This window comes from Strongylocentrotus purpuratus, unplaced genomic scaffold (assembly GCF_000002235.5).
Source record: "Strongylocentrotus purpuratus isolate Spur 01 unplaced genomic scaffold, Spur_5.0 spur5_scaffold_16, whole genome shotgun sequence".
In the NCBI taxonomy this organism is placed as follows: domain Eukaryota; kingdom Metazoa; phylum Echinodermata; class Echinoidea; order Camarodonta; family Strongylocentrotidae; genus Strongylocentrotus; species Strongylocentrotus purpuratus.
In genome coordinates this window covers 6,366,839-6,393,585 of record NW_022145601.1, presented here as the reverse complement: position 1 = coordinate 6,393,585, position 26,747 = coordinate 6,366,839, and the positions used below count along the sequence as shown (strand labels likewise).

The 26,747-nt window shown below is 39.8% G+C and overlaps 2 protein-coding genes across 3 annotated transcripts in view; one reads left to right on the top strand and one right to left on the bottom strand.

Moving 5' to 3' along the window:
- LOC588097 (phosphatidylinositol 4,5-bisphosphate 3-kinase catalytic subunit beta isoform) overlaps positions 1–6,024 on the top strand; it is a 48,300-nt gene extending 42,276 nt beyond the window's left edge. For both annotated transcript variants that reach the window (XM_030986624.1, XM_030986622.1), the window contains exon 19: positions 3,430–6,024. In XM_030986624.1, the coding sequence (XP_030842484.1) occupies positions 3,430–3,691 (262 nt within the window). In that variant the 3' untranslated portion in view covers positions 3,692–6,024. The remainder of the gene's footprint in view (positions 1–3,429) is intronic.
- A 4,797-nt stretch (positions 6,025–10,821) lies between these two features.
- The window catches only part of LOC100890965 (ABC transporter G family member 21), a 29,028-nt gene continuing 13,102 nt past the window's right edge, over positions 10,822–26,747 (bottom strand). The window contains exons 6-13 of the mRNA XM_030986621.1: positions 26,266–26,427; positions 25,065–25,158; positions 21,670–21,840; positions 20,259–20,698; positions 19,523–19,580; positions 18,812–19,029; positions 15,343–15,554; positions 10,822–11,492 (exon numbers count right to left, since the gene is read on the bottom strand). Of these exons, the coding sequence (XP_030842481.1) occupies positions 11,216–11,492; positions 15,343–15,554; positions 18,812–19,029; positions 19,523–19,580; positions 20,259–20,698; positions 21,670–21,840; positions 25,065–25,158; positions 26,266–26,427 (1,632 nt within the window). The 3' untranslated portion in view covers positions 10,822–11,215. The remainder of the gene's footprint in view (positions 11,493–15,342; positions 15,555–18,811; positions 19,030–19,522; positions 19,581–20,258; positions 20,699–21,669; positions 21,841–25,064; positions 25,159–26,265; positions 26,428–26,747) is intronic.

The window sequence follows — 26,747 nt, the reverse complement described above, 5'->3', positions numbered from 1 at the left end:
GGTTCACGGGCCTCTGCAATTGCTTTCACCTTGGCCAATCCTGGGTTGAGTCCCTCGCTAGTCAGTCTGTGCCCCATGAAGTCCAACTCAGAGACACCAAACTTACACTTTTCTGCATTTGCAGTAAGTCCTGCATCCCGCAGTCTGCCAAGCACCTGCTTCAACCTCTTGTCATGCTCTTTCTGGGTCGATGCATGCACAATGATGTCATCTGATATGTTCGCAGCTCCTTCTATCCCAGCTATCACTCTGTGTATCTCATATTGATAAATCTCTGGAGCAGCATTGATTCCGAACAACAGTCTCTTATAGCGGAACAACCCACAATGAGTGACAAAGGTTGTCACCTCTCTAGACTCCGGATGTAACTCCAGTTGGTGGTACCCCCACTTCAGGTCTATTTTCGAAAAGACCTTGCTAATCGACAGCTCCTGTAGGACTTCCTCAATAGTGGGAATGGGGTGACGTTCTCTTATGATTGCTTCGTTCACTCTACGCATATCGATACACAGTCTAATTTCATCATTTCTCTTTGGAACTATGACAACTGGGCTTACCCATGGCGTGGAGCGTTCAACTGGCTCAATGATGTCGAGATCGATCAATTCCGCAATCTTCATCTCGACCTTTTTCCTCAGTCCAAATGGAGTCCTTCGCACAGGCTGGGCCACTGGCTTCACCGTTTCATCCACTGCTAACCGCACCTGTCGACCCTTCAACTTCCCTACTCCTTTGAAGACTGCTTCAAACTCATGCTTTAAACCTGCATAGCTCTGTACCGCATTTACATGTACAATTCCCACCTGGAGCACTCCCAGCTCTTTAGACGTATGTTTGCTCAGTAAAGGTTCTCCCTTTTCTTTGATGACAACAAACTCTGCAGTCGACTTCATCTTGCCAACTTCTACGGTGGCTGTGAAACATCCAACAGTTGTTAATGGTATCTGTGATGTGTACGGATAAAGCCTCTTGGTACTCTTAGTAGATTTGCAGATGATTTTGTCCTTCTTCAGTTTCTCCCACAACATCTGATCTATTACATTGCAATCACTTCCCGAATCTACTATCACCGGGACTGTGACACCTCCAATGATTATTGGGACTTTCTCATGATCACCATTCACAGCAAATTGATAGTACCTCTGATCACGGCCACGGCTGTTGTCATCATCACTATCATGTCTGGGTTCACCTTCCACTTGGCGAACTCTATTCTTATACTTCTTTCCATCTCTGGACTTCCAGGCCTGATAAAAACCCGATTTAAATCGGTTTCCCGATTTTTTTTATTTTTCCCGATTTTTTCCCGATTTTTTTTTCTTCCCGATTAAAAAAAAAAAAAAAAAAAAAAAAAAAAAAAAAAAAAAAAAAAAAAAAAAAAATCATTTTTTTTTTTTTCCAATTTTTTTTCCTTCCCTATTTTATCCTGAATTTCCCGATTTCCCTCTTATTATCTCTATTCTTCCCTATTTTTCCCCCAATTTTCCCAAGTTTGTCTCAATTTTCTTACTCGAAAGGGGGGAATGTTGTTAGATGCCATTTTTTCCCCGCGAATCGTCTTCTTTTTTTTTTTACTCAAGGGGGGCGTGGTTGAGGGGAAAACAAAAAACCTATTTTTTTTTCAGTGCTCACTATCACCCCTGACTTCCCATCTCTGAATTTTCCTCTCGCCTCACTTGTGCTCTTGGCCTTACTTTTGCACATCGTCGCAAAGTGGTTTTGGCCTCCACATTTCCGACAGATCTTTCCTTTGGCTGGACATGATGCATCCTTCCCAAAATGTCCTTTGTTCCCACATCGGTAGCATTCCAAATTCTTTTTTCTGTCATTCTCGTATGATACTTGATTCACTTGACCAGCTCTAGGCCTTTCTCTCTCTCTCAATGACATGGAGTTAAATTGACCTTCAACAGCTTCTAGAGCAGCAGCCATGGACAATGCATCATTTAACTTGAGCTCACCTCCTTTCTCCAGCATTCTCCTGCGAAGTTTATCAGCTCTGCAGTACTGAACTACTTGGTCAAGAATTTGGTTTTCTACATCCCCAGCTACGAAATTGCATCCAATAGCAACCTGTCGTAATTTGGTAACAAATTGGGCAACCGTTTCACCATCTTCCTGCTTTGTTTTCCTGAACAAATGTCTTTGAAACGTAGCATTAGGTTTGACAACATAATGAGCATTTAGGGCATCTGTGGCTTTTTGATACTCATTCCTCTCTCCTTTATTGGGAAGTGTTTTGAAAGTCTCCCGTACCACAGGCCCCGCAGTGTACAGCAACAGTGCTCTCCGTTGAGCCTCCTGGGCCGGCGTACATCCGTCCAGAAACAGGCCGCGACTATCGGCGTAGGCTTCGAACTCTTCAAGCCAAGCTTTCCACTTGCCGCTGACAATACTTGCACCACCCGTCGGATCGAAGTGTGGAACTCCTCGAAGCGCTAACAATTCCGCTCCAGCGAATGCCATGTTGAAACTTTTCCAGCTCGTAGCCACAGATTCAACATCCAAGAAACATTAATCCTCGTCGCCAATGTCACATATTAAGTGCAAACAAACTAACAAAGTAGTTGAATTCCATAAACCATAGTCTGGTGTTTATTCCCCGCACTGGGTATCAAGTCACGCGTATCGCATATACATCGCGCACATGCGATCTGACCTCCTGAGGTCACAGGTGTCACATTTGCATAATCTGATACATATTCATTATCATGACAATGTCTTCCACAACTAAGAAGCGTGGCAAGAAGTTACAGACTTTTAAAGAACAATACAGTAAGAAATGGAAATGCATCGTGTAACACCAACTAATGAACAGGTATGTTACTTTTATTTAACTTGTTGTGCTATCGCGCTTGCCAGCGTGCAGAAAAATTTGCGTCGCGCAGAAAATTACGGATTTTGTCTCCAAATTACGGATTTTTAGCCTTATGATTACGGATTTGTGCTCTGAAAGGTTGGCATCCCTGTGTACTGCACCAAATATTTGGGCCATTGTGGTGTTAAAGGTAAAGACCAGTATTGGAAACGCTACAATTTCAAAAAATGAAATGGAAGCCCTCATTACCAATCATGTGAAAGAATATGTTTTGACTAATACATGATGATAAAAAATTTGCCGGGAAACCGCCTACTAATTCATATATTTGGTAAATTTGTTTCTCTCATGGTCTGTGAGAGATATAGGGTAGTCCCATATACATCTTTCTGCGTATAGTGCTTGTAACTTTACGAAGAATGGGCCAAATTTCTTATCATTTTGAAGATTCCAGAACCTTGCAGATGCTAGATGCTAGATGATCAACCTTTTCTGATCGTTTCCACAACGTTTCTTTCACAATGCAATCGCATGACCATAACTGGTCTTTACAAGATCAAATTATCATAGCTGTTTGATTGGGAACTATATTTCTTTCTCCCTCTCCCCAGCTTCCGACGTTGCTGCGAGGAGGCGTTCATGATCCTCCGTCGCCGTGGTAACCTGCTGATCAACCTCTTCGCCATGATGCTTTCCAGCGGAATCCCGGAGCTGTCGGACGAGACCATCAAGTATCTCCGGGACGTCCTGGTCCTGGACCGCAGCGAAGACGACGCACTCAGGTTCTTCCAGGGCAAGTTCAACGAGGCCCTCAAGAACTCCTGGAAAACTAGTCTGGACTGGATGATGCATCATATTGCCCATAGAGATTGAGACAATGACATCAATGATACGGTGTCGCGATTTTTGGACATTGTGATCTACAGCATGCACCTCGTAATAGTATACTATTTTTGCAGATGATGACTTGAATATGAAGTCGATGGAAACTGGAGTTGTTTTCTTTTTCTATGAGAACAAACAATGTCTACATCACTGAGATGGAGATGGCGATGGCGATATCATCGGGAGATAATGATGTAACGATGATGATTTTACTGGTAGAAGATGTTGAATCATGATAAATTGTAGGATACAATTGTGCAATGTATAGTTTATACCACAGACCACATTGCAGATGTATACTTGAATAGTGTCAGTCACTACATGCTTAATCTTGATTTATGAAAGAGTTCTATAAGAAACTTTTTTGTCCCGAGGATCATTGGAATTAAATGCTGTTGAGGATTTCCTTGAGGACCTGCATAAATTACCACGCAGCAGATTTTAATTCACTTGCATTGAGAGGTTGAAGGATATTCCATAATAACTTTGAGGAAAGTTTCTATGTAATGTAGAGAATGACTTGCATTGATACAAAGGCACAACTGATACAGCTGGAGAATAGGTCCATGGACAGATATATAGATTTACCTGAGGTACAGAAGTGCACATTGCGACTAGAAAAGGAAGACATACACTGGTCTATTGCTGTAAAACAAAGTGGAAAAGAGATGCAGTTTTCTTCTGGAAGTTCTTCAAGCATCGTGGAGCAATACCAAATTCAGTCAAGGAGATTCGCTCTCTAATTGTCTCGCTGAGGAATTGTGTGCAAATTATGAATCACTACGTGAGCAGTTATCTGATTCAATATTGTGATGCAGTCCAAAATTTAATTACAAAAAAATAGAATAATGGGCTTTTCTCAAATGAATTTATCCATATTATTGCAGATATAACTTTCCTTCACATTCTCAGTAGCTTATATGAGTAAGTCCAACCTTGCAGCAAGTAATGCAAGAAATTGTCTAGTGAACAAAGACGATCAGTTTAATGGCATGACTTGGTCTAGAAAAGAAATTTATTGTAAAGTGCATGACAAAAAGTAGTCTATAAATTGTCAAGCAAAGTTTATGGTTTCAATATATTATGCATTGATGTATGTCGTGATAAATGTGTTAAAGGGACTAAGCAAGAGTATATTGACAGAAAGGAATGCTGGAACATGTTCTCTTATTATTTGCAATATTAATAGATAGGAATATTATGATTATTTCAGATCTTTATGGATGGGTCAAAATACCGCTGGGATGAATGAGTCAACCATTTGCCTACCAGAACCACTCGGTTCCTAAGTGGAACTATGGGGAAATATAAGAATGCTGTAGTCAGCGGGCTAACATCCTAGTGTATGTAAAGATCATGCTTGAAGACGGGATTCTTCTCTGGTGCTCATTGGTGTAAACACAATCGCAACCACTTTCAACAAATCAACCGAAGGCATTTCAATAGCCTTGCACTTCACCCATTGACCTGTGCAAACATGAAAATGACTAATTACGTAATCCAAACAAGATTTCTACGGGATGTACACAAGGGTTTTGATATGGCCCTTGGGTTGAAATTACTTGCGATCGTGTTGGTAGATGAGGGGAAGAAATTGAGTCTATTGCGTATTGTATGCCATGTACCAAGTATAATGAACATACATTGACATAAAAAATATCGTTCTACTTGATATTTGGTTTGGTCCAAGCTTTAGCATGGCCTGCAAAATCGTACAGAGGTGGTTCGATGGATAAGTCTCCTGACTGCGAAGGATGAGGTACGGGGTTCAAATCCATGTCACAGCAGTAATAATGATATGATGATAATGATAATAATATGTCTTGTTTACCCAGGATAACCTTCTCAGTATTAAGATAGTTCTCCCTGAGGTCCCTGTAACTATATTATTATGTCTTTTAGCAAGACATTTATCTACATTTGCCATGCTCAATCCAATTGAGGTAAATGGGTATCTGGCAGAAATCTTTTCCTTGAAACGCTCAAGTGCTGTAATGGCAGCCGTGCTAAAGCGGGGGTATTATACAAGACTCCACCACTATTATTATTACAGTCAGAAGATATAGAATAAACTTAGATGTCACTGGTAACATATGGGCCGAAAAAGCTTGGTCTGGATCTATTCTAGTAGGACGATGGTGCGAAGAAATGAAACAACAAGAGTCATAGATTACTTGTAGTCGATCAGTTGAAAAATATTATTTTATACTTTCCATGTAGTTCAGCTATCGAACATAAATATATTTTATGGTATTGTGACCAAAATGTATTGTACAATTTTATTCAGAAATTAAAAACAACCTAGCAATTTTACATTCCCAGTTTAATGTGAAGTATGGCTCCATCATTTCTATGACTGCGATTGGGTTAACAGTGTTTGACAGTTACATAACTCAGTTCTGGGGGATGTTTCATAAAGCTCTTCGTAAAGTTATGCATGACTTTACGAACGACTTGAATATGAAGTGCCAGATAGGATGCCCAAAGTTTTTTCTGATGTTTCCAATAACCTCAATTAAATTACGGCAAAAAATATTCTTAGCATTAAAAATATTTGTTATAATAAGAATGTTCATCTACATCTGCACAGTTCAGCTTATGGTAAGTTGATGGAGTTAAAAATTATTGACCATCCCATTCGCCTTTTCATAATTATATAACTCATTTTTAAAGTCATGCGTAACTTTACGAACAGCTTTATGAAACACCCCCTGGTGTGTCAGTTTCGCACATATGAAATTGAAAGTAATATAAAGACCTTGTCAAGTGCGTAGGAACATTACCTTGAAGCAGCACTTACACTGGAAGAAGAAGAAGAATTGATTGGAACCGGTCAAGAAAGGGATGTGTGAAAACCAAAGAAGTGTGTGTGTGTGGGGTGGGATGGGGTGCAGAGAGAGAGAGAAGGGGAGGAAGAGTGATATAAGAGTGTATATACAAGAGAGAAAGAGGTGGAAAATGAGATGGGGGTTGGGGAGCGTGTGTAAATAAAAGAGGGGGAGGGAGAGGGGAAAGAGAGAGGGGAGTTGTTGAGTGATGATATTAATGATATAATTGTTTATAAATAAATTAAAGATAAAACGAAACTAAACAACTTGGGACGAAATTGTAACGTAGGGTGTATGCTGTTAATTGCCCCAGTAAAACCACTTTTCTGTTTGAAAACTAGAAAAGTAAATAACTCTCATGACTAATATACACTGCTGCTTCTTTCATATTCCATTGATAGAGACACATTAACTCTTTATTTGCCACACTGTGTTGCATATCCCGCTAGAAAGGTGTTTCTAAACTTCAATTTTGGAATTAAATTTTCTCTTACGAAAAATGAGGTAGTTCATATATTAAGACCAATTATTATTATTAGCAGCCCCACTGTCATCCTATACCCCGCCCCCCTCCCCAGGAAAACAAAAAACCAGGGTACACTATGGTATTAAACATACACTAACTGGTGAATGACCTCTTTCTGAACTTATTTTTCATTTCCGGTGAGCCACCACAGACTGGAAACTTAATCACAAAAGTGTGACGTGTCGAGAAAGCCTCTTTATTTAAAGGGGAAACCAATTCCTTCGTAGCAAACTACTCTAAAATAAAGTAAATAGATATATTGGAGAAACATGCTGGCGAAAGTTTAAATGAAATCGGACAGAATATGAGAAAATTACGCTTTTTCGAAAGTTGCAATCACTATAGGTAGGTATAGCACACAAAAAATAAGTACGACAAACATGTTATTTGATAATTGCAAATGATCAAGCTTCAAAAGCTTCAAAATCAAAAAAACAAAATTGAAATTGGTCAATGCGTTGTGATTTTATACCATTTTTTTGATATCGCAAAATTACCGAAAAACCTGCCAGATATGGTCAAATTGGCAAAAATGGCAAAATTCGACAAAGTTGAGAACCTAATTCATCACTTTCTTGGACACAAATAATAAATTAAATTATCAGACACTAAAATATCGTCTTTGTGGTAAAAAATACAAAAAAATACATAAAAGCGACATAAAGCAGAATAGAAACAAAACATAAATACTAGTTTTTTTAAATACCAAAGTAACAAAAATTCTAAAATAATATCATACTTTTTTTTTCTTTTTCAATAGATTTTTTTTTATTGATTCCAAACAATACAAATTAATTTTTAGAAATAACGTACAGTTGTTTTTCCATGACATGAATTCAAAAAATTTACATTACATAAATTGTACAATTGATGAAAACAAAAATGAAATCAGTTGTAACTTAAAACAAATATCCCCATCCAACCAAACACACTACTCCCCCATCATGCGACACACACACACACACACACACACACACACGCACACACACACCACCAGACCACACTTCCACCACACACTGTTCCTAATCCCTCAGAATACCCCAAATTGGAGCGACAGACAAACAGAAACAATCTATTTAAAACATTTAAAAGAAAATCATACGCACACACACACACACACGCACACACACAAGGTTATGCAAAAATCATTTGAGTTTAACCTTTTAGAACCTAAACCGCCCGAGACCGCCTTTCAGTTTACTCACTAAATTCAATTCAATTCAATTAAGTTTATTCATTTCCATAAAAATCACATTACAAAAAACACATTCATATAATAACATGCAAAATCTTTCACTAAAATATAAATAAGTACATTAAAATATTAAACAATAATGACAAAGGGGAGTTATAAAAACCCAAATAAATAAGTTTGCCGAGATATCTCCCCCCCCCCCAAAAAAAAAAAAAAAAAAATTGTGATGAACATAATAAAGATTTGAAATTACATAAACTTATTTTGCCCCAAAGAAAACTCGTATAACAAAACAAAAACAAACAAACAAACAAACCATACAATCTCTACAAAAACACACACACATATATAAAGTGGAAAAGTATTCTACCCAAAATCATATGTAATTAGATGCTGCTTTACACTTCTTTTAAATCCATTGTAATTTATTATAGATGGTATGTTACTTGGCAAAGTATTCCATATTGTTGGTAATTTATGTCTGAAAGAAAATAATAAATAAGATTTTTCAACAACCCATAGATGGTATTAATTTCTAGTTGAACCGCCGTCCGTTTTTTCGCGCGCTATAGTATCCCGAATACGTGGTCGATAAATGCCCATACTTGTTTTGCGTTACCAGGCGCGCCGGAAGCAGTTTGGGATTGGGGGGCAAACATTCCAGGGGGCTCACCTTCCAGGGGCAGTGACGTAATGAGAAAAAACGTTCGGAAAGGGGGGGGGGGGGGAAACGAAAAATCTGCATCACCACCAGTCTTCCACGTTACGTGCAGGTCCCGCGGAACGTTTTTCAAAGTGGAGTATTAACGATCAGGTAAAGCGTAAATTGGCGTGGGGTCCACTGGGGCATGAGCCTCGGCAGGGGGTCAAGGGGCTGAGCCCCCGGAAGGTCAGGGGTCTTAGGTATTTATTACAGTTAGATGAGCATCCAGGGGCCCTCTTTAAGGCCATTGACGTGTTCCAGGGGGGGGGGGGAGAGCCCCTAGAAGCTCAGAGGTTTCAATATTTAACTACGGTCAAATGAGCATCCAGGGGCCGCCTCAGGGCCCTTGGTGGGGTCCTGGGGGCAGAGCCCCCGGAAGCTCAGGGGTTTTAGGTATTTAATTACGGTCAGATGAGCATCCAGGGGCCCGACTTAGGGCCCTTGGTGGGGTCCAGGGGCCAGAGCCCGGAAGCTCAGGGGTTTTCTGTATTTAATTACGGTCAAATGAGCATCCAGGGGCCCGCCTTAGAGCCCTTGGTGGGGTCCAGAGGGCAGAGCACCCGGAAGCTCAGGGGTTTTCTGTATTTAATTCCGGTCAGATGAGTATCCAGGGGCCAGCCTTAGAGCCCTTGGTGGGGTCTTGGGGGCCGAGTCCCTGGAAGCTCGTGGGTTTTATGTATTTAATTACGATCAGATGAGCTTCCAGAGGCCCGCCTTAGGGCCCTTGGTGGGGTCCAGGGGGATAACCCCCGAGAGCTCGGTTTATTTTAGGTATTTAATTACGGTCAGATGAGCATCCAGGGGCCCACCTTAGGACCCTTGGTGGGGTCCAGGGGGCAGAGCCCCCGGAAGCTCAGGGGTTTGGGATATTTAATTACGATCAGATGAGCTTCCAGAGGCCCGCCTTAGGACCCTTGGTGGGGTCCAGGGGGATAACCCCCGAGAGCTCGGTTTATTTTAGGTATTTAATTACGGTCAGATGAGCATCCAGGGGCCCACCTTAGGACCCTTGGTGGGGTCCAGGGGGCAGAGCCCCCGGAAGCTCAGGGGTTTGGGATATTTAATTACGATCAGATGAGCTTCCAGAGGCCCGCCTTAGGACCCTTGGTAGGGTCCAGGGGGGATAACCCCCGGAAGCTTGGTTTATTTTAGGTATTTAATTACGGTCAGATGAGCATCCAGGGGGCAGAGCTCCCGTAAGATCTGGGGTTTTAGGCACCTAATTACGGTCAGATGAGCATTTTTTATACCTTATTTGTGACATTGGCAGGTCACTTATTTTTTCTCTCCGTCTTTCTTTCTTTTTCTCTTTAACATACTTTGTCAAAAAGTGAGGGGGGGGGGGGTGCTCGAGCCCAGCCACTTTGCAGACCATGACATAAAGGCTTCTAAATAAGCGTATTTTTCGCCCGACTGTAATTTGGGAATTTCTTATTTTCCAACAAACGCATACAAAGGTATGACTTACAAAAAAATGGAGGAAAAATACCGGAAAATCATGTCATAATAACAACATTTGTACATCACTGGTATCGAATAAGAAATACACCCCCATCAGTACGCCAGCTATAACAACAAAAAAAGACACGCTTTCCCATTCTCGCACAATATGTCCACAATATGTGCGTTTCGCTATTATAAAGACCTCCATTGATAAATACCGTATAGGTGGCATGCGCAATGTTTATGAAATTTAATTCCTGTGAACTTTTCTTTTCTTTCAATGGAATTGTATATGTGATTTAATTTAGTTTTTTTATTATTGTTATGTTCTTTTGGGCTAAAAATACAAACCATGTTTACTCCTTTACTGCTTTTTTTTTTGGAGGGGGGGGGGGGGCGTTTTTTTTTTTTTTTTTTGGGGGGGGGGGCAACCGCCCCCCCCCCCCACTTCCGGCGCTTTTGTGCGTTATCTAGGGGTAATTTGCAGTCGGATTCTGCACAAATATGTATATCCTTGTGTAGAGCGAAAGTGAGGATTTCTTCATAATCAGGCAGCTGATACGATGGTCAGTGATCATTGATTTGAATGACAACGACGACGAATCTGATGATGATGACCGCGACATGATCACAATGGTTTCTCCTGTCATGAACATATCGTTGAGCGATAAAACCGGGGCAATAATATCCAAAGTCATTTGAAGGCGTATAAAGACGTTATATCATACAGTGATACAAGGTTATATATAAAAACAGAAATTTTATCTTATTAAGTCGTTAGTTCATACTCATTACAGTGCCATGTAACGGATCCAGGTCACAGCTCTGGTCTGCGGAATCTAAGCACCAAATACGCCAGAAAATTGAACGTGACAGCGAATCCGAAAAGTACCATGTAGGAGCCCCAAATAGGAAAACTGAAATCCAGCAAGACCTCGACGACCTGTGCTTCATTTAAAATCCCACGCGTACTTGTGATCGACGTGGAATTCGATACGATAGCGTCCGATATTGCGCTCATGCTGGTACTGATGTCGTCTGCTCTGCTCAATGAAAGACAATCTCCAAACTCCGAGATGACTGTCGTGTTACAGCTGCCGAGACAAATAAACAAACAAAAAGTTAGAAAGAAGGTTCGGTTGTGGTAAAGGTCAGACATATATTATGTGAGTTTCTTCATACTTTTTAGGTCAGTGTGGAAAAAAAATCATAGAAGAATTTGGCCATGATCAGGATTGCTTTTGAAATATCTTTTGATAAAAACACAGATTTTTACAAATCTAAATGTAACTGAAATACCGATCATTACACTAAATATGATTTACTATTTCGATCTAAAATATGTTATGGAAATAGAAATTGAACAAGTACAGCAGCAACATAAAAAAGCAATCCTTAAATTTCCAAGTTCGGGAATGTAGTAGGTACGAATTAACTTTAAATTAACCTGTGCAATAAAAACTACCTAGACTGGGGAAACATGATTCACTATATAATTCCCTTATAATAATATAAATTCCGTGTTTCGTATACAATGAAAAAGGGGGTAAATCATTGACCTCTATGAAACAAAAAAACAATCAAAACATAGAGATCAGTGGGGGTAAATCCACCGGATAACCATCAGGATAGTGAATCACTCGCTACCGAATACAAATATTTCATCCGGATACCCGATAAGGAGGATGGGATACGACGGTCCTCCGCAAGAGTCACAACAGATTTCCTAGACTGAATTGAAATATCCTAATTGTGAAACATAGGGCCGTTTTTAGAATTGTCTGTTCCTTCGAATAGTTTCGAATAGTTTCGAAGGAACAGACAATTCTAAAAACGGCTCTATGTTTCACAATTAGAGTAAGGTTTAATCTCAAGGCAAATCACAGTAAATTTAACTATAGAAAAGATGAAGATTTGTTTTCTTCACATTGTAATACTAGAAAATTATCACTGTTTCAAAAGATATCTTTTGTAATAAATGGGTTTGCCATCCGAATTCATGAAACTGTTATTAAAACAGTTATTTCTTAACTGTTTCACAAAATTGTTTGGAGAGCAAATTACGCGCATGTATAAGATGAATATGTTGAATAGCATGTTCAGAGGTAAACCCTACGTTGCACTATGGAACCCAATATAAATACCTTTTCCACTTTATGTAATACATGTACATCCCTAGTTCATGATGAGAACGTTATCATTTTGTCACAAATAATAACTCAACTTGAATTGTGCCCTGAGGTGGGATAGGAAAATTCTGTAAAGGCCTACTGTACTTTGTGAATCAACGAACTTCATTAATTATATCGAGTAATATTTAAATATATCAGGGGTGTTTCCTTTTTGGTTGAGTGCATAATTATAGACAAGGTACTGAAATGTGGTGTATTCATCAATCGAAATAAGGGAATGAACGGTGAATTGTAGTTATGAATGATGTGAAAGTTATACACATTTCCAGGTAGTTGCAAAATTGTCTAAGAGGTGTCGAACGAAATATTCCAGCGATATAATTATATAAAAACCAGGTTTTTGTTTAAAGAATAGATATAAACAAACGTTTGGACGTTTCTATCAGCTGACAAATAACAGACTTACTAGATAATGTTGAATGCAACTAAAACAAATATTGAGAGAGGGTCGTGGTTGTAACACCTATCATACACCTATACCGCCGTATTATTAATCATCAACATTCCTCCCCTCCACGTCTTCTTTCCCACCACTACATGCGAGTATTTAAAGGTGAAATTCAAAGAAAATCACAAATATGTCAACTAATGTATCACTAGAAAATGGTAAGCTAACATATGATCATCGTACAAGTTTTAGGTCAACTACATATCGGGTGATTTATAAAAATACAAATACAACCACCTCCATAGCAGCTGGGATATACGAGAGATTCGCCGGAAAAATAACGATGTTTTAATGACGTCACCATATGGACCCATATTGCCCAAGCAGACGACATCCCATAAAGAATGAACATAATTGCAGAGCTATTATTTGTCAAATTATAATGAGTCTATAGTGTATATAAATGTAATGGCATTTTACATGTCAAACCATTCAAAAAGGGATATGACCCGATTCTGATAACTAAAATCTTTTGCTTGTAAATACACAGGATAGGGGTTAATTAACAATCAAAGAAACCAGACTTTCAAATTGAAAAAAAAAACCCGGAATTATATTAAGGACAGCATTTGTTCCCTCTTGAAATGCCGAACATACCGCGGTGTGTGCAGCTGAATATACAATGGCGTCTTATTTTGTTTACAAGCGACATATTCCTTTAGTTTTGTATCGCTGCATTTGTGATCAAAATAAAACCATGCGCGGGGTTTAGAGTGAGGCAATAGAGTATACATTTAGCCTGACGGTAGTGAAGTAAGAGAAAGAACTCAAGAGAAGATGAAAACAAAGTCACTGAAAATGTGTGAGATGTCATGGAACATCGTCTGCTTGTGCAAATCATGTCCATACTGTGATCTCACACATCTCAGCAGCCCAAGACGAAAATCCAATTGAAACCAATTGAACACCAATTGAAATTTCAATTGGTTTCAATTGGTTTCAATTGGTCTCAATAGGTCTCAATAGGTTTTAACAGGTTTCAATGGGACCTCAGATGTTTTCAATTGGTCCAGATTGGCCCCATTGGACAAATTGGCCCCATTGGCCCCATTGGCCTAGGCCCCATTAGACTTTAATGGGTCCCCAATTGGTTTCAATTGGTCCGGATTGGCCCCATTGGACAAATTGGACCCATTGGCCTAGGCCCCATTAGACTTTAATGGGTCCCCAATTGGTTTCAATTGGACCAATTGGCCTTAATTTGGACTTCAATTGGTCCCATTGAAACCAATTGGCCAATTGAAACCAACAAATCTAGGCATCTCATGAATATTCATTATCACTTTACACGTGTCACAGAAAAATAAATTTATCATGATTTGTTAAGCAAATTATGACAATGCACATCAATTTTGTGATTTCTTTATTCCTTCAGCAATTATTAACCAATAGATTATTTTGTCTGATCATGTTACAATTACATTCACGTTTTAGCAATAGATATATTGATTTATATATTGATTATATGATTACTAACCAAAAAACAATATACATATTTAGTATATATATTTGTACGAGCCAATGTCACTGTAAATGAAACTCTTGAATTCACTTCAAATGATCTTTGTGATGAAGTTAATGCAAATGAGATTGGAATATACCTAATTGGTGGACAGTTGCCAATATCGGTTATGAAGTATCAATAATTTATAACTGGTTCTTCTAACTGGATCGATTTACCTATTGAATCCCCATTGAATGCCCCCATTGAATCCCAATTCAATACCAATTGGCCAATTTGGAGTAAATGGAAAGTGAAACAATGGGTACCCATTGAAACCAATTGGCAATTGGTCCCCATTGGAACCAATTGGAATTGGTCCCCAATTTGGAGTAAATGCCAATTGGTTTCAATGGGTACCCATTGAAACCAATTGGCAATTGGTCCCCATTGGAACCAATTGGCAATTGGTCCCCATTGGTTTCAATGGGTACCCATTGTTTCACTTTCCATTTACTCCAAATTGGATTCAATGGGGACATTCAATGGGGATTCAATTGGATTTTCGTCTTGGGAGCGTTCGGAGAGCTCTTCAGGTGCTATGCCGGGGCTGTATTAAAGCGTTTTGTAATTTATAATAATCACTACTTCGAATGTTTCCAAGCATTGAATTTGGATAACCTTGTCGAATCAAAATTTTATCTTTGCAATGATGAAAATAAAGTTAGTTTTTTAAAATCAATGAATATCTACTTTAACACCATGCATGACATAGAAGACAACGAGAAACGGCATATGATCGGAACCCCCTCCCTGCCCCTCCCCTCCCCTCCCCTCCCACTCCACCCCTCTTGAATCCTTACCTGATAGTTCGTGGAACCACAACAAAGACAGTAGAGAGAAGAGCTCTATACACGTATGAAGTGTAGCTAATATATCGCAACCAGAAGAGGAATATGGGTAAATTCTGTACAAAGAACCCCCCTAGAAGCATACTTGTCAGCATAAAAAGTGAAGTAACTGTGAGTGCTTGTTGTATATTGGAGCAAGCTGCGCTGAAAAACCGCCCTATAGCCTGGTGGTATAAACAAAACAAACAAATCAAATAATACGTAATTTAGAAAGATTATAGTGTAGCCACTACACAAATATACCCTACTGCGTTGAACACTTTGGTCGCTTTCTTTGCCTCTTTGCACGGTTTCTCGTTTGACAAGCGTGCAATTTTACACACAACTAATTACATGTAGGCACAAGTTGACGGAAGGATTTCATTTTGCAGAACCATGGCTTTGCAAAAGCAGCCATTTCTGGTCTTGATTTGTTCAATGAAAACCCATTTTTACACCGAAATAGATTAATCTCGCACTAGAAGCAGTTAAATAATCTTTAAGCCTTTGGTATATCTACCCAGAGATATGGCGATTAATTGCTTGGCATATAGAGAGTTAATAGAAAGTATCGTCTTTTTACACCCAGCTATATAATTTGCCCACTATGATAAGGCACTAAAGCATTCATTCTGAAAACCCATTTACATTTACTTAGTGCCGCAGAGGGACTCGAAGTCTCGAACCGCTAACCATGCAATACACAATCAAGAACACCTATACTAATACTAATATATCGATCCCTCTAAAGACAAATTCAGTATTTTGAAATCAGAAAATAAAAGCAAATGCTACTGAATCGCTGTTCAGAGTCATATTCACCAAACCAAATATATCATCCTGAGTTGATCGGGATAAATTGCATACAATACCGATTCATTACAAAACAAATATTTATATCATACTTATTGTAAAATCAACGCTAACATTTTATCGTTTTTTGAGAGGCGGGATGCGATAAGGAAAACAAGAAGACGAAGTATTGTCTGATATAGCTGTTGACACGATGATACGTAAACACGATGTCTTTTCCCCCCTGCATTTGTCCGCTTACGGTGGACTTAATTCAATCTTTTATTAAATTCACACTGCATAGAAACACAATCGCGAAATCCCTTCTAGCGATGAGCTGCGATGTTGGTTCTCGCATCAGTTCCCTTGGCTGCGAAGTGGAAATTAGCTAGGTATTGGGTTACGCACTGTTGGAAAGTTGACCACGAGATGGCGCTGTGTGATAAACAGTATGCTAAGGCAGGAAGTTCATCTGTTCAGTATTGCTTTAAGATACTATGTCCCTTTTGCAGCCAATCTCAAATTCTGTAGAACTTTGCAGGAATTATGAATAGGTCATGTATGTCCTATCTGTGAAATTTAAACATTAGCAGTGTCCTAATATTCAAATTATGCAAGGAAACCCGTTTACTTGCTAGACTTCACTGTCAGACATTATATACCTCACTTAAGAAATCCAGCCATCTGATTGGTCGAAATTGCATTCATAAACTTTAACTATTCCTGTAAAATTCACGGTAAAATTCCAAACTCATGTAATAGTTCTAAAATAATAGTTCTAAAATCCCGGCAAAATTTCAGTTACCATGGTTACCGGGAAAATAGTTCAGTCTTGGTTAAATACCCTTAGGTTCACATGTTAAAAACTGGTTTGAGCGATCGAGGATACCGTACGTGTGCGAAGAATTGGTCGGGAATTTCAATACTGAAATCTCGATCGTACTAAATTCCAAACCGAAGGCAAAAATGGCTGAAGAAATTCTCCCAAGATTTCAACTTCTTGATGATGATCAAATGCAAGACTTGCTGACAGTTAGAGCACCAAAAAGGGTCCGTTAAATTCTCCATAATTTTTTTTTTTTTTTTAATTGATCTAGTAGGCCTAGATTCTAGTAAGTAGGTCTAGTAGTGCAAAAATCCTTCCCGTAGAGATTGCACACATCCCTATGCATTGGCCATTGCGCACGTGCACACATCCCTATGCATTGGCCATTGCTAAATTGGTCGATGTTTTAATAACCAGAGATTCAAACTAATATTGCTCGTGATCCTGAAGGTGATACTCAAAGTGAGGTATCATATGAAAGCGCAGGTTTTTCTCCATATTCCCCACAGGGCCAGCCCACCCCCAAAATTGTAAAAATATCTTGCTTAGACTAGACTCTAGATCTAGTATACTCTCAAAGATACACTCATAAAAAACAACCGTGCAGATAAACTAGAGAAAGGCCAAGGTGGTGTCATAAGTTGGCCCTTTTTTTTTTGGCATATAAAAGTATTAATGACTGCTTTAATATTCGAGAAATAGTTATTTTTATACGCTCAAGGGAAGGTTACAATTGGGCTATTGCCCTCGGCATAGCACAGTTCTAACCTTCCCTTGAGCGTATAAAAACAACTATTTCTCTCAAAGCAGTCATTAATACTATACTATAGAGTGTCAGACACTGGAGTGACTGATTGGCTTTTTTTCTTCTTTGGTAATAACATACATAAAATGAGTTGTAAAGGGTACATGAGCATTTCTCTACATCAGTAACCCACTTCTTGTAATGGCCAAATTTAAACTGATTGAATCTTTGCGCAGCATAAAACGTACGACCATTCGGTACAATGGTCTGAAAATCAAGACTATTACCTATTGGCTCTATAGCTCCTAAGTCGATTCGACAACTAATAGTCGTTATTTTCCCACTTAAAGACATTTTCAAGCCTCCTTTTTTTAGGGAAGCTCTAAATTAGTATTATCTTTCAAATGCCGTTGGAAGTTAACCTTTTCATGTGTTGGGCCTGCAAATGGGACATAGTATCTTTAAAGGGACACTTTTCCTCCTGCATTTGTCCGCTTACGGTGCATGGACTTCATTCAATCGAAGGCAAATATCTTTTTATTAACTTCATACTGCACTAGAAGCACTATCGCGAAATCTCTTTTAGCACCGAGCTGCACTGTTGTTTCTCGCATCAGATCCCTTGTCTGCGAAGTGGAAATTAGCTAGGTATAAGGGAGTTTACAGATAGCACATGGTACAAATGACCCCAAATATCCACAGATCTTTTACACATGGAGAAGTTCCACCTTGAGCATCTTAGAATAATAACTACCAAAGTCCTAGATGTGCTTCATGAATACCTTTTGTTTGCCCTCTTAAAAAAAAAAACTTCCACCTGCGTATCTTAGAATGTACCGTTAGTGCAAAAATGAATAATGTTACATACATTTCATGAGCGCATATCCAGTATTCATCTCTGGTGGGTTTTACCTTTTTGGTACAAATGACCTTTATCTGCCATGCGCAGATTGTATCTGTAAACTCCCTTATTGGGTTACGCACTGTTTGAAAGTTGACCATGAGATGGCGCTGTGTGATAAACATTATGTTAAGGCAGGAAGTTTATCTGTTCAGTATCGCTCTATAGGGACACTTACCTGCCCGGCCTGCACGTAAAGTAGAAGAGTCGCAACGTAACAGAAGTATACTAAGACCGATTTATGAAGCCCAGCCATCCAAAACGTAATGGTCACTGACACTATAGTCATCGTGGACAACAGAGGAAGTACTCCAATGACCTTTGACATGAAATAAGCCGATAGTCTGTAGGCACCAGCTGCACGTTCTTTGGCCAACACAGCGCGTTCAAGTTGAACTGCGTGGATAGAGAATTCATTACAAGAAATCAATTCAAGAGAAAGCAGTGTTCCGGTAAAGGTGAAATATTTTGTGAGCTTTTTTCATTGTTTTAATGTTGAAAGAATATCCTAGAAGTAATGTTTCTAGCAAAAAGGGATTGCTTTTCTTTTGCCCTCATATTCAAAGGAGACAGAGATAGTAGCTGATGTGTTTGGGCCAAACCTTCATGCCAAATATGTTGTGTCATTCCCAAAGCATCATTCTATACAGTACATGTCTCTTTCAGCAAGAACCCCTCAGCTCAAAAGGATTTGTTTTATCATTCTGTTTTTCTTTAAATTTGATTCTGCGGTGTGTATTTAAAGAGAAAAAAAAAATCAATATGGAATACCCCCCCAAAAAAAATCGCATATCTATGTGCATGGCATAAGCTTTTTTTCGTTTGATGACTAGAACATAACTGAATGCTTAAACGGAAGATTTTTGATAATGATGTGAATGGCACTTACACGATGTCAAGCTGCTGTAAATCGGTTCAAATCCCCAATGGGCACTCATGAAGAAAATCTGGTGGGGGGGGGGGGGTATACAAATGTTAACTTTGATACTAATTATAAAATAGTAATGATGATGAGGAGGAGAAGGAGGAAACGGATGATATTAATAATTATATAACAACAATGTAGAGGAGTCGTATTATAGTGCATACGTCGTCAGACTGTGGATCAGATGGTTTACGTTTCGTGTCCCGCCGCGGAACTGATGTCCTTTGGCAACACATTACACCACTCTGTTTACCCTGGTGTTAAATGAGTGCCGGTAGTAAGAAATTGAATGATGTGAGCACCAAAAACGGTAGCCGGGGTAATATTGGATGTGTGTGCTATACATTTGCAATATTATTCTCACAATAATGATAAAATAATAACAATGATATTAATAATTATAATAATAACAATCATCATTCATTATCAACATCCTCATCATCATTGCCATCATCATCTCCCGTTTACCCAGGGTATCCTCATCAGTAATCATTCTTGTTCTCCCTGAGAGTCCTGCAATCATATAATCCCGGCTTTATTCGAGCTACAATGATAAGTTCTTTCTACAGGACATCCATTTTTACTTCACATGGGTGGAGAGTGGTAAATATAATAAAATGGGAAATGACATTAGTGGCATGACGTGAATTCCGTAGCTTGAGAATGTAATGGAAAAGGGTTACAAACTTTTTTGACTTACCAATCCAGACATATCTCTGATATTTTCCTCTGCGAACGTTACTTGGAACCACAGTGTCCCCGCAATGAGCGCCAACATTAGCTGCTTGGAGATCTCAAGCTTGGAAAGAACCAAATATCGGTTCTGTTTAAAGTTCCTGTGGGTCAACGTAAGGAGCTGGTGGAAATATCCCGTCGGCCATTTATCTGCGTTTGCGTACGGGTCAGCGTGAAACTTCTGACTTTCCTTGGTTGTTTTGGCTTGTAGATCACGGCATATCGATGTATTGAGGGATGGCATGACGCAGTTGTTATGCGACGAATTACCGTTGGTGTGTGAACTGTTAGTGGTCATGTGGCCTGCAGATGGGCTTCTCACTTGGTCATCAGCCTCGCCAATGACGCAGTCGACGAAGACGGAATTGTCAAAGCTGCCGTCCTGCAAGCTCCGAACCGATAAAGCTATATTTCCCAATCAAAGCGGGACACGTGTGGGAGAAACGCAGGGAAGTAATGAGTATCAGGAGGTAATGTGACATAAAAACCCTTTACGTATAACGTAATGGCAATGAAAGAATTCCATTAAAAACATTATAGTGCCCTCCCCAGCATGTGGAAATTCGACTCCTATCTTCCCACCCAACTTGCCATTCACCATTTAACTCATCTTAGAGCCAATAGCACCCAACAAACTAAGCAACCATTTCCGTATAACTTTGCACTCATTCGTCATCCTGCCTGAAACATAACTGGACATCGTATCGACATCCATCTTGGTACTCAAATTGCCCTTTACCTTGGAACCCATCTTGACAGCCACCTTGGCAGCCAAAGTGGCACCCAACTCGGCACCTATTTGTCATCCTGCCTGACAAAAAACTAGGCACATATATCGGCAACCATCTCTGTACGCAACTCGTCACCCACATTTTATCCAACAAGAAACAACTTTGCAGTTAGCCATGAACCGAATTCGGCACCCACTTTCATCTAACTCGCTACCTATCTCTGCACCAAACTGATCACCCATATCGGCAATAATCTCAGTACCGGCCCAACTTGGCCTCTATCTCGGCATCCAATTCGGCACCCATTCGTCATCCATTCTGACACAAAATCGGCAACTACAATGACAACCATCTCGGTACCCAAGTCGGCTCTGTAAGTGACCCCCCCCCCCTAAAATTAAATCCTAGCTACGCGGTTGCCCCCATCCTGGAACCAAACTCGCTATCTATCTCTTAACCATTATCAGCACCAAACGTCGCACCCAATTCCGCACAACTCGGCACCCAACATGAGATTCACCTTCCCAAACCGACACCCAACATGACATCCAACCCTCTCCAATTCCATCCCAAATCCGCACCTATCTCGGCACCCAACTTCTCACCTAACCGGTCAACCAGTCAGGCAAATATGGATAGACTTACCGCGATTAATGCTCCCACGCGGCTCTCTCATTTCATTCTCCGCCATCGATTCAAACGTTTTGTGCATACAGTTGGGTGTGTGCTCCCCGCAGTTGTGATGATTCCATGACTGCGCCTTAGCTGCGGTGTGGATCTTGACCCGTTCCTCTTCGGTCCCTTTCACGATATCCACTGGAATGAATACAACGTTTAAATGCATTCATTTATCAGATGTAGCTAATGATTGAAATCAACTCTTTGTGTGTCACTTAGATCACGCAGCGGCTTATATCCCCGTACCTCATTGACTTTCTAAAATGGTTTGTTTTTCCAAATAAAGGCTTCTCTATAAGTTCATAACCAATTAACAATATATAGTTATTACACCTGGCTGATACAAGAGATGTTCTGAATCGAACTTGAGCTATTACGCTCGGAAGGCAAAACCTGATGTATGTTAATTGAATACCAGGGGCGGATCCAGCCGGCGACAGGGGAGGGGGCCCAATTTCTGAAAATTTGAAAATCGCGCCGCATATTGCTCCGGTTGTCTCATTTTCGCTCGCTGGACGTATATAGCAGACGACAATAGGCGGATTAGACGACATTTGGTAGTGAATTTGTATGTGAGATTGCTTTGCTAAATATAAAATACAAGAACATTTTCCATATCTTTAAACTTTTATTGATATCTGATAATATTATACAGTTATTAAAATAAACCTACCAAACTACATAATACAATGAAATACTTGACTTAAAGTAGCGGAGTTTGATGTGGTGCACAATTGCACCCCTCTTTAAATAATCGAATAGTCCATGGTGATCATGAATATTCATGTTTTTGCTTACCTCGGCAAAATGTTTGCTTTTACTAAATGGAAAAATTACGGTGAGGGTTGGATGAAATGGACATAATGAACCTAACAGAAGTGATCTATGATAATTCATGCTTCTTATCCTTCGTGTGCTTGACCTATAATCTTACAATCGCTTGGCAAACTGAGTCCAAAGTTCGACTTGTTTCACGTGTGTTATATAGGCAATGGCGAGCTTGCAACCTATTTTGATCAAATTACGGTGGGTGAACTTTCAAAAGTCAATGGGACATGAGGGTTCCAATGAAAGAGCTAGTGATAACGTACGTCGGGGTGGATGTGCTTTTCGTTTAAACAAAAAATGAATTTTTAACGATTTTTTGGTAAAATTCCATAGGCTAACATGTTAGGCTGCTGACTCTGATGACAGGGGGCGTTGTCAAAAGAGACTAAACGGAGCTATAAGGACGATAATTCGCTCAGTGGCAGGGGGGGGGGGGGTAGTGAGCACTATTTTTTGTTTTAGTACTTGAACCCCCCCCCCCCCCCCCCCCCCCAAAAAAAAAAAAAAAAAAAAAAAAAAAAATTAAAATTAACGTGTTTTTACACGGTTTTTCCCCGGGAGGGGGCCCCCTTGATCCGCCACTGTTGGATACTAAGAATTCTGATTATATCGAGTTATTTCATGTCTACTTTTTGTTATTCATGTCAACTGGAGTTTAATGTACAAATAAGTCATTATGTTAAAGGTGAAATTCAAAGAAAATCACAAATATGTCAATTGTATCACTAGCAGGCGCGTACGCAGGATTTTTTCAAGGGGGGGGGGGGGGGGGTTTTAACATTTATAAATCGGGCCGAAAATTTCGCAGCGACTCAGCCAGCCGCTGAATAAGCGGGGGGGGGGGGTAAGAGGTCACTTTTTTTTTTTTTTTTGGTCCCAAAAAAAATCGCAACGACTCAGCCGACCGCTGAATGAGCGGGGGGGGGGGGGGGGGGGGGGGGGGGTAAGAGGACACATTTTTTTTTTTTGGTCTCGAAATTTGAAAATTTGACATTTTGCTCCGTTGGGGGGGGGGGGTAAGGTCAGCTTTTTTAGGTCAACCATGGGAATTTTTTTTCAATCCAAAAGGGGGGGGTTTTAGAGAAATTTAGGGGGGGTTTACACACAAAAAATTACCAAAGGGGGGGGGGGTTTAACCCCCAAACACCCCCCCTGTGTACGCGCCTGATCACTAGATACTAGTAAGCTAACAGATGGCCATCGTACAAGTTTTATGTCAACTACATATCGGGTGATTTATAAAAATACAAATACAACCACCTCCATAGCAGCTGGGATATACGAGAGATTCGCCGGAAAAAATAACGATTTTTCAATGATGTCACTATATGGACTAATACTGCCCAAGTAGTCGACATCCCATAACGAATGAACATAATTGCAAAGCTATTTTTTGTCAAAATATAATGAGTATAGTGTATATAAATGTAATGGCATGTCAAACCATTCAAAAGGGGAAATGACCCGATTCTGATAACTAAAATCTTTTGCTTGTAAATACACAGGATAGGGTTAATTAACAATCAAAGAAACCAGACTTTTAAATTAAAAAAACCCCGAATGATGTTAAGGACGGCATTTGTTCCCTCTTGAAACGCCGAACATAACGCGGTGTGTGCAGCTGAAAATACAATGGCGTCTTATTTTGTTTACAAGCGACAGATTCTTTTTTTTTTGCATCGCTGCATTTGTCATCAAATTAAAACCATGCGCGGGATTTAGAGTGAGGCAATAGATTATACATCTAGCCTGACGGTAGTGAAGTAAGAGAAAGAACTCAAGAGAAGATGAAAACACAGGCAATGAAAATGTGTAAGATGTCATGGGACATCGTCTGCTTGTGCAAATCATGTCCATACTGTGATCTCACACATCTCAGCAGCTTCCGGAGAGCTCTTCAGGTGCCATGCCGGGGCTGTATTTAAGCGTTTTGGAATTTATAATAATCATTACTTCGAATGTTTCCAAGCATTGAATTTTGATAACCTTGTCGAATCAAAGTTTCAACTTTCATTACAATAATGAGAATAAAGTTAGTTTTTAAAATCAATGAATATCTACTTTAATATCTCATAAACCAGATACATTGCTAGATTTGTCGTCTTTCTCTCAATAAATGCGACATAACATACATCGTATCCGGACACATATCCCCTGGAAATCTAGCCCGGATAACCACCAATAAGATAACCACCCTCTAGGACAACAACCCCCTAGGACAACCACCTTCTAAGACGACTACCCCCTAGGACAACTACCCTCGGACAAAAAAACCGGAATATCTAACTCCTAGGACAACTACCTCCCGACAAATACCCCTAGGACAACTACCCCCGGACAACTACCCCTGGATAACTACCGTCCAGAACCCCCCTAGGATAGTTGTCCGGGGGTAGTTGACTGGGGGTAGTTGTCCTAGAGGATAGTTGTCGTAGGGGGTAGTTGTCTGAGGGTAGTTGTCCGGGGGTAGTTGTCCGAGGGGGTGGTTATCCGGGGTGGTTGTCCAGGGGGTAGTTGTCCTTGAACCAACATACATATATAGTCGGCTGGATTGTAGTGCGGCGGGCATTGGATTCCTAACCGAGCGAAGTAATCAACCACCTGGTCAGCATCTCCGGAGTACACAACCTTTATAGAACATTTTAAATATATATATAGAGAGAGAAAGAGAGAAAACAAAAAGAGTGAGAGAGAGAAGGAGATAGAGAGACAGAAACATAGTGAGACATAAAGAGAGAGAGAGAGAAAGAGAGAGGGGATAGAGAGAGGGGAAAAGAAGAGAGACAGATAGAGAAAGAGACACAGAGAAAGAGAGAGAGAGGGGGGGGGGGAAATAAGAGAAATATATCATTAAGGAAAAAACGAAAATTGCGATGAATTCATAGTAATCTATATAATTGCTCACGTCTCCCCCCAAAACAAAAGAAAAAAAAGAAGAAGAATAAATGAATAAATAAATAAATGTTAATGAATAAATGAAGAAATACAACATTAAAACAACAACAACAACAACTTTTCGATGATCACGAACAATATTCTATATTTTGTATACATCTTCCATATTTCATGCAAACTATCTTGTTTACGACGTTGCATTCAAACTTCTAAATTCTTGATTTTAAAATGTATGGATGTAGGCGGACCCCCCCCCCCCTCCCCCGCTTATTCAACCGGCCGGCTGAGTCGCCGCTAAATATTTTCTCACGAAAAAAATAAATAGTGCTCATGCACTTATCTCTCAAAAGGAACGTTGGAAGCTGCACGTTTGGATATGATGAGCCCTGAGAACTCTTTTTTTTAAAATGATTCGTCCCGTCATTTAGTTTTCTTTTTACCTTGCATGTAGATTATATAAATTCTCATTTTTCACTCTCTTAAAGCCCCACTGTCCTACTTGTAGCTACTTGCTCCCTCTATATAGAAAACTTCCCCAATCCTGTTGTGCCTGTTGGTCCCCATGATCCTCTTTTTTTATGTTAGTTGAGAGCTGCTGATGAAAGAATTAAGTAGTCAATGTATTAAACAAGATACAGCTTAATCCTGTCTGCACTGGTTTGGCCAGGAGGGATTAGACCTCCTTGCATAGTCACTGACAGGTGATTATCTCACCAAATCAGCTCTCCATTAACATAAGAAAAAGGGGATCATGGTGGACCAACGGGTACCGCTTAGGCATTGTTTGCTATATAGAGGGCGCAAATAGCTACAAGTGGTGCAGTCCCACTTAATACGAACCTGCCCCTCAGAGAGCAGAAGTAAACAATCAAAAAGTTGAAACACTCGACTGGAAGGCTGGTGAATAGATGTGATTACAGTCTTTCCGGATGAAACGGCGTATTCTTTCAACGTCTTTATCAGCTCATAGGCTGTCCGGGAGTCTAGTCCAGACGTAGGCTCCTAATAATGAACGATATACATTTTGGTTTATGTTGAACATCAAATTAACTCAATCTTAACATATCTTCAGAATGAAGGAAGGGGAGTAGAATATAAAGAAATATAACTTAAGTATATTGAATCGGTATAGATGCAGGATTATGCAATATTGCATAACCTTTAAATACGCAAAACTTTATTTCTTTAAAAAAAGAAGGAAAAAACTGTAATGACGAAATAAAATATATATGTAACATCTCCTCCTCCTCCTCCCCTTCCCCTCCGCCTACTACTACTACTACTACTACTTCGTTAGAAGAAATTTCTGGTGACATTTTCGA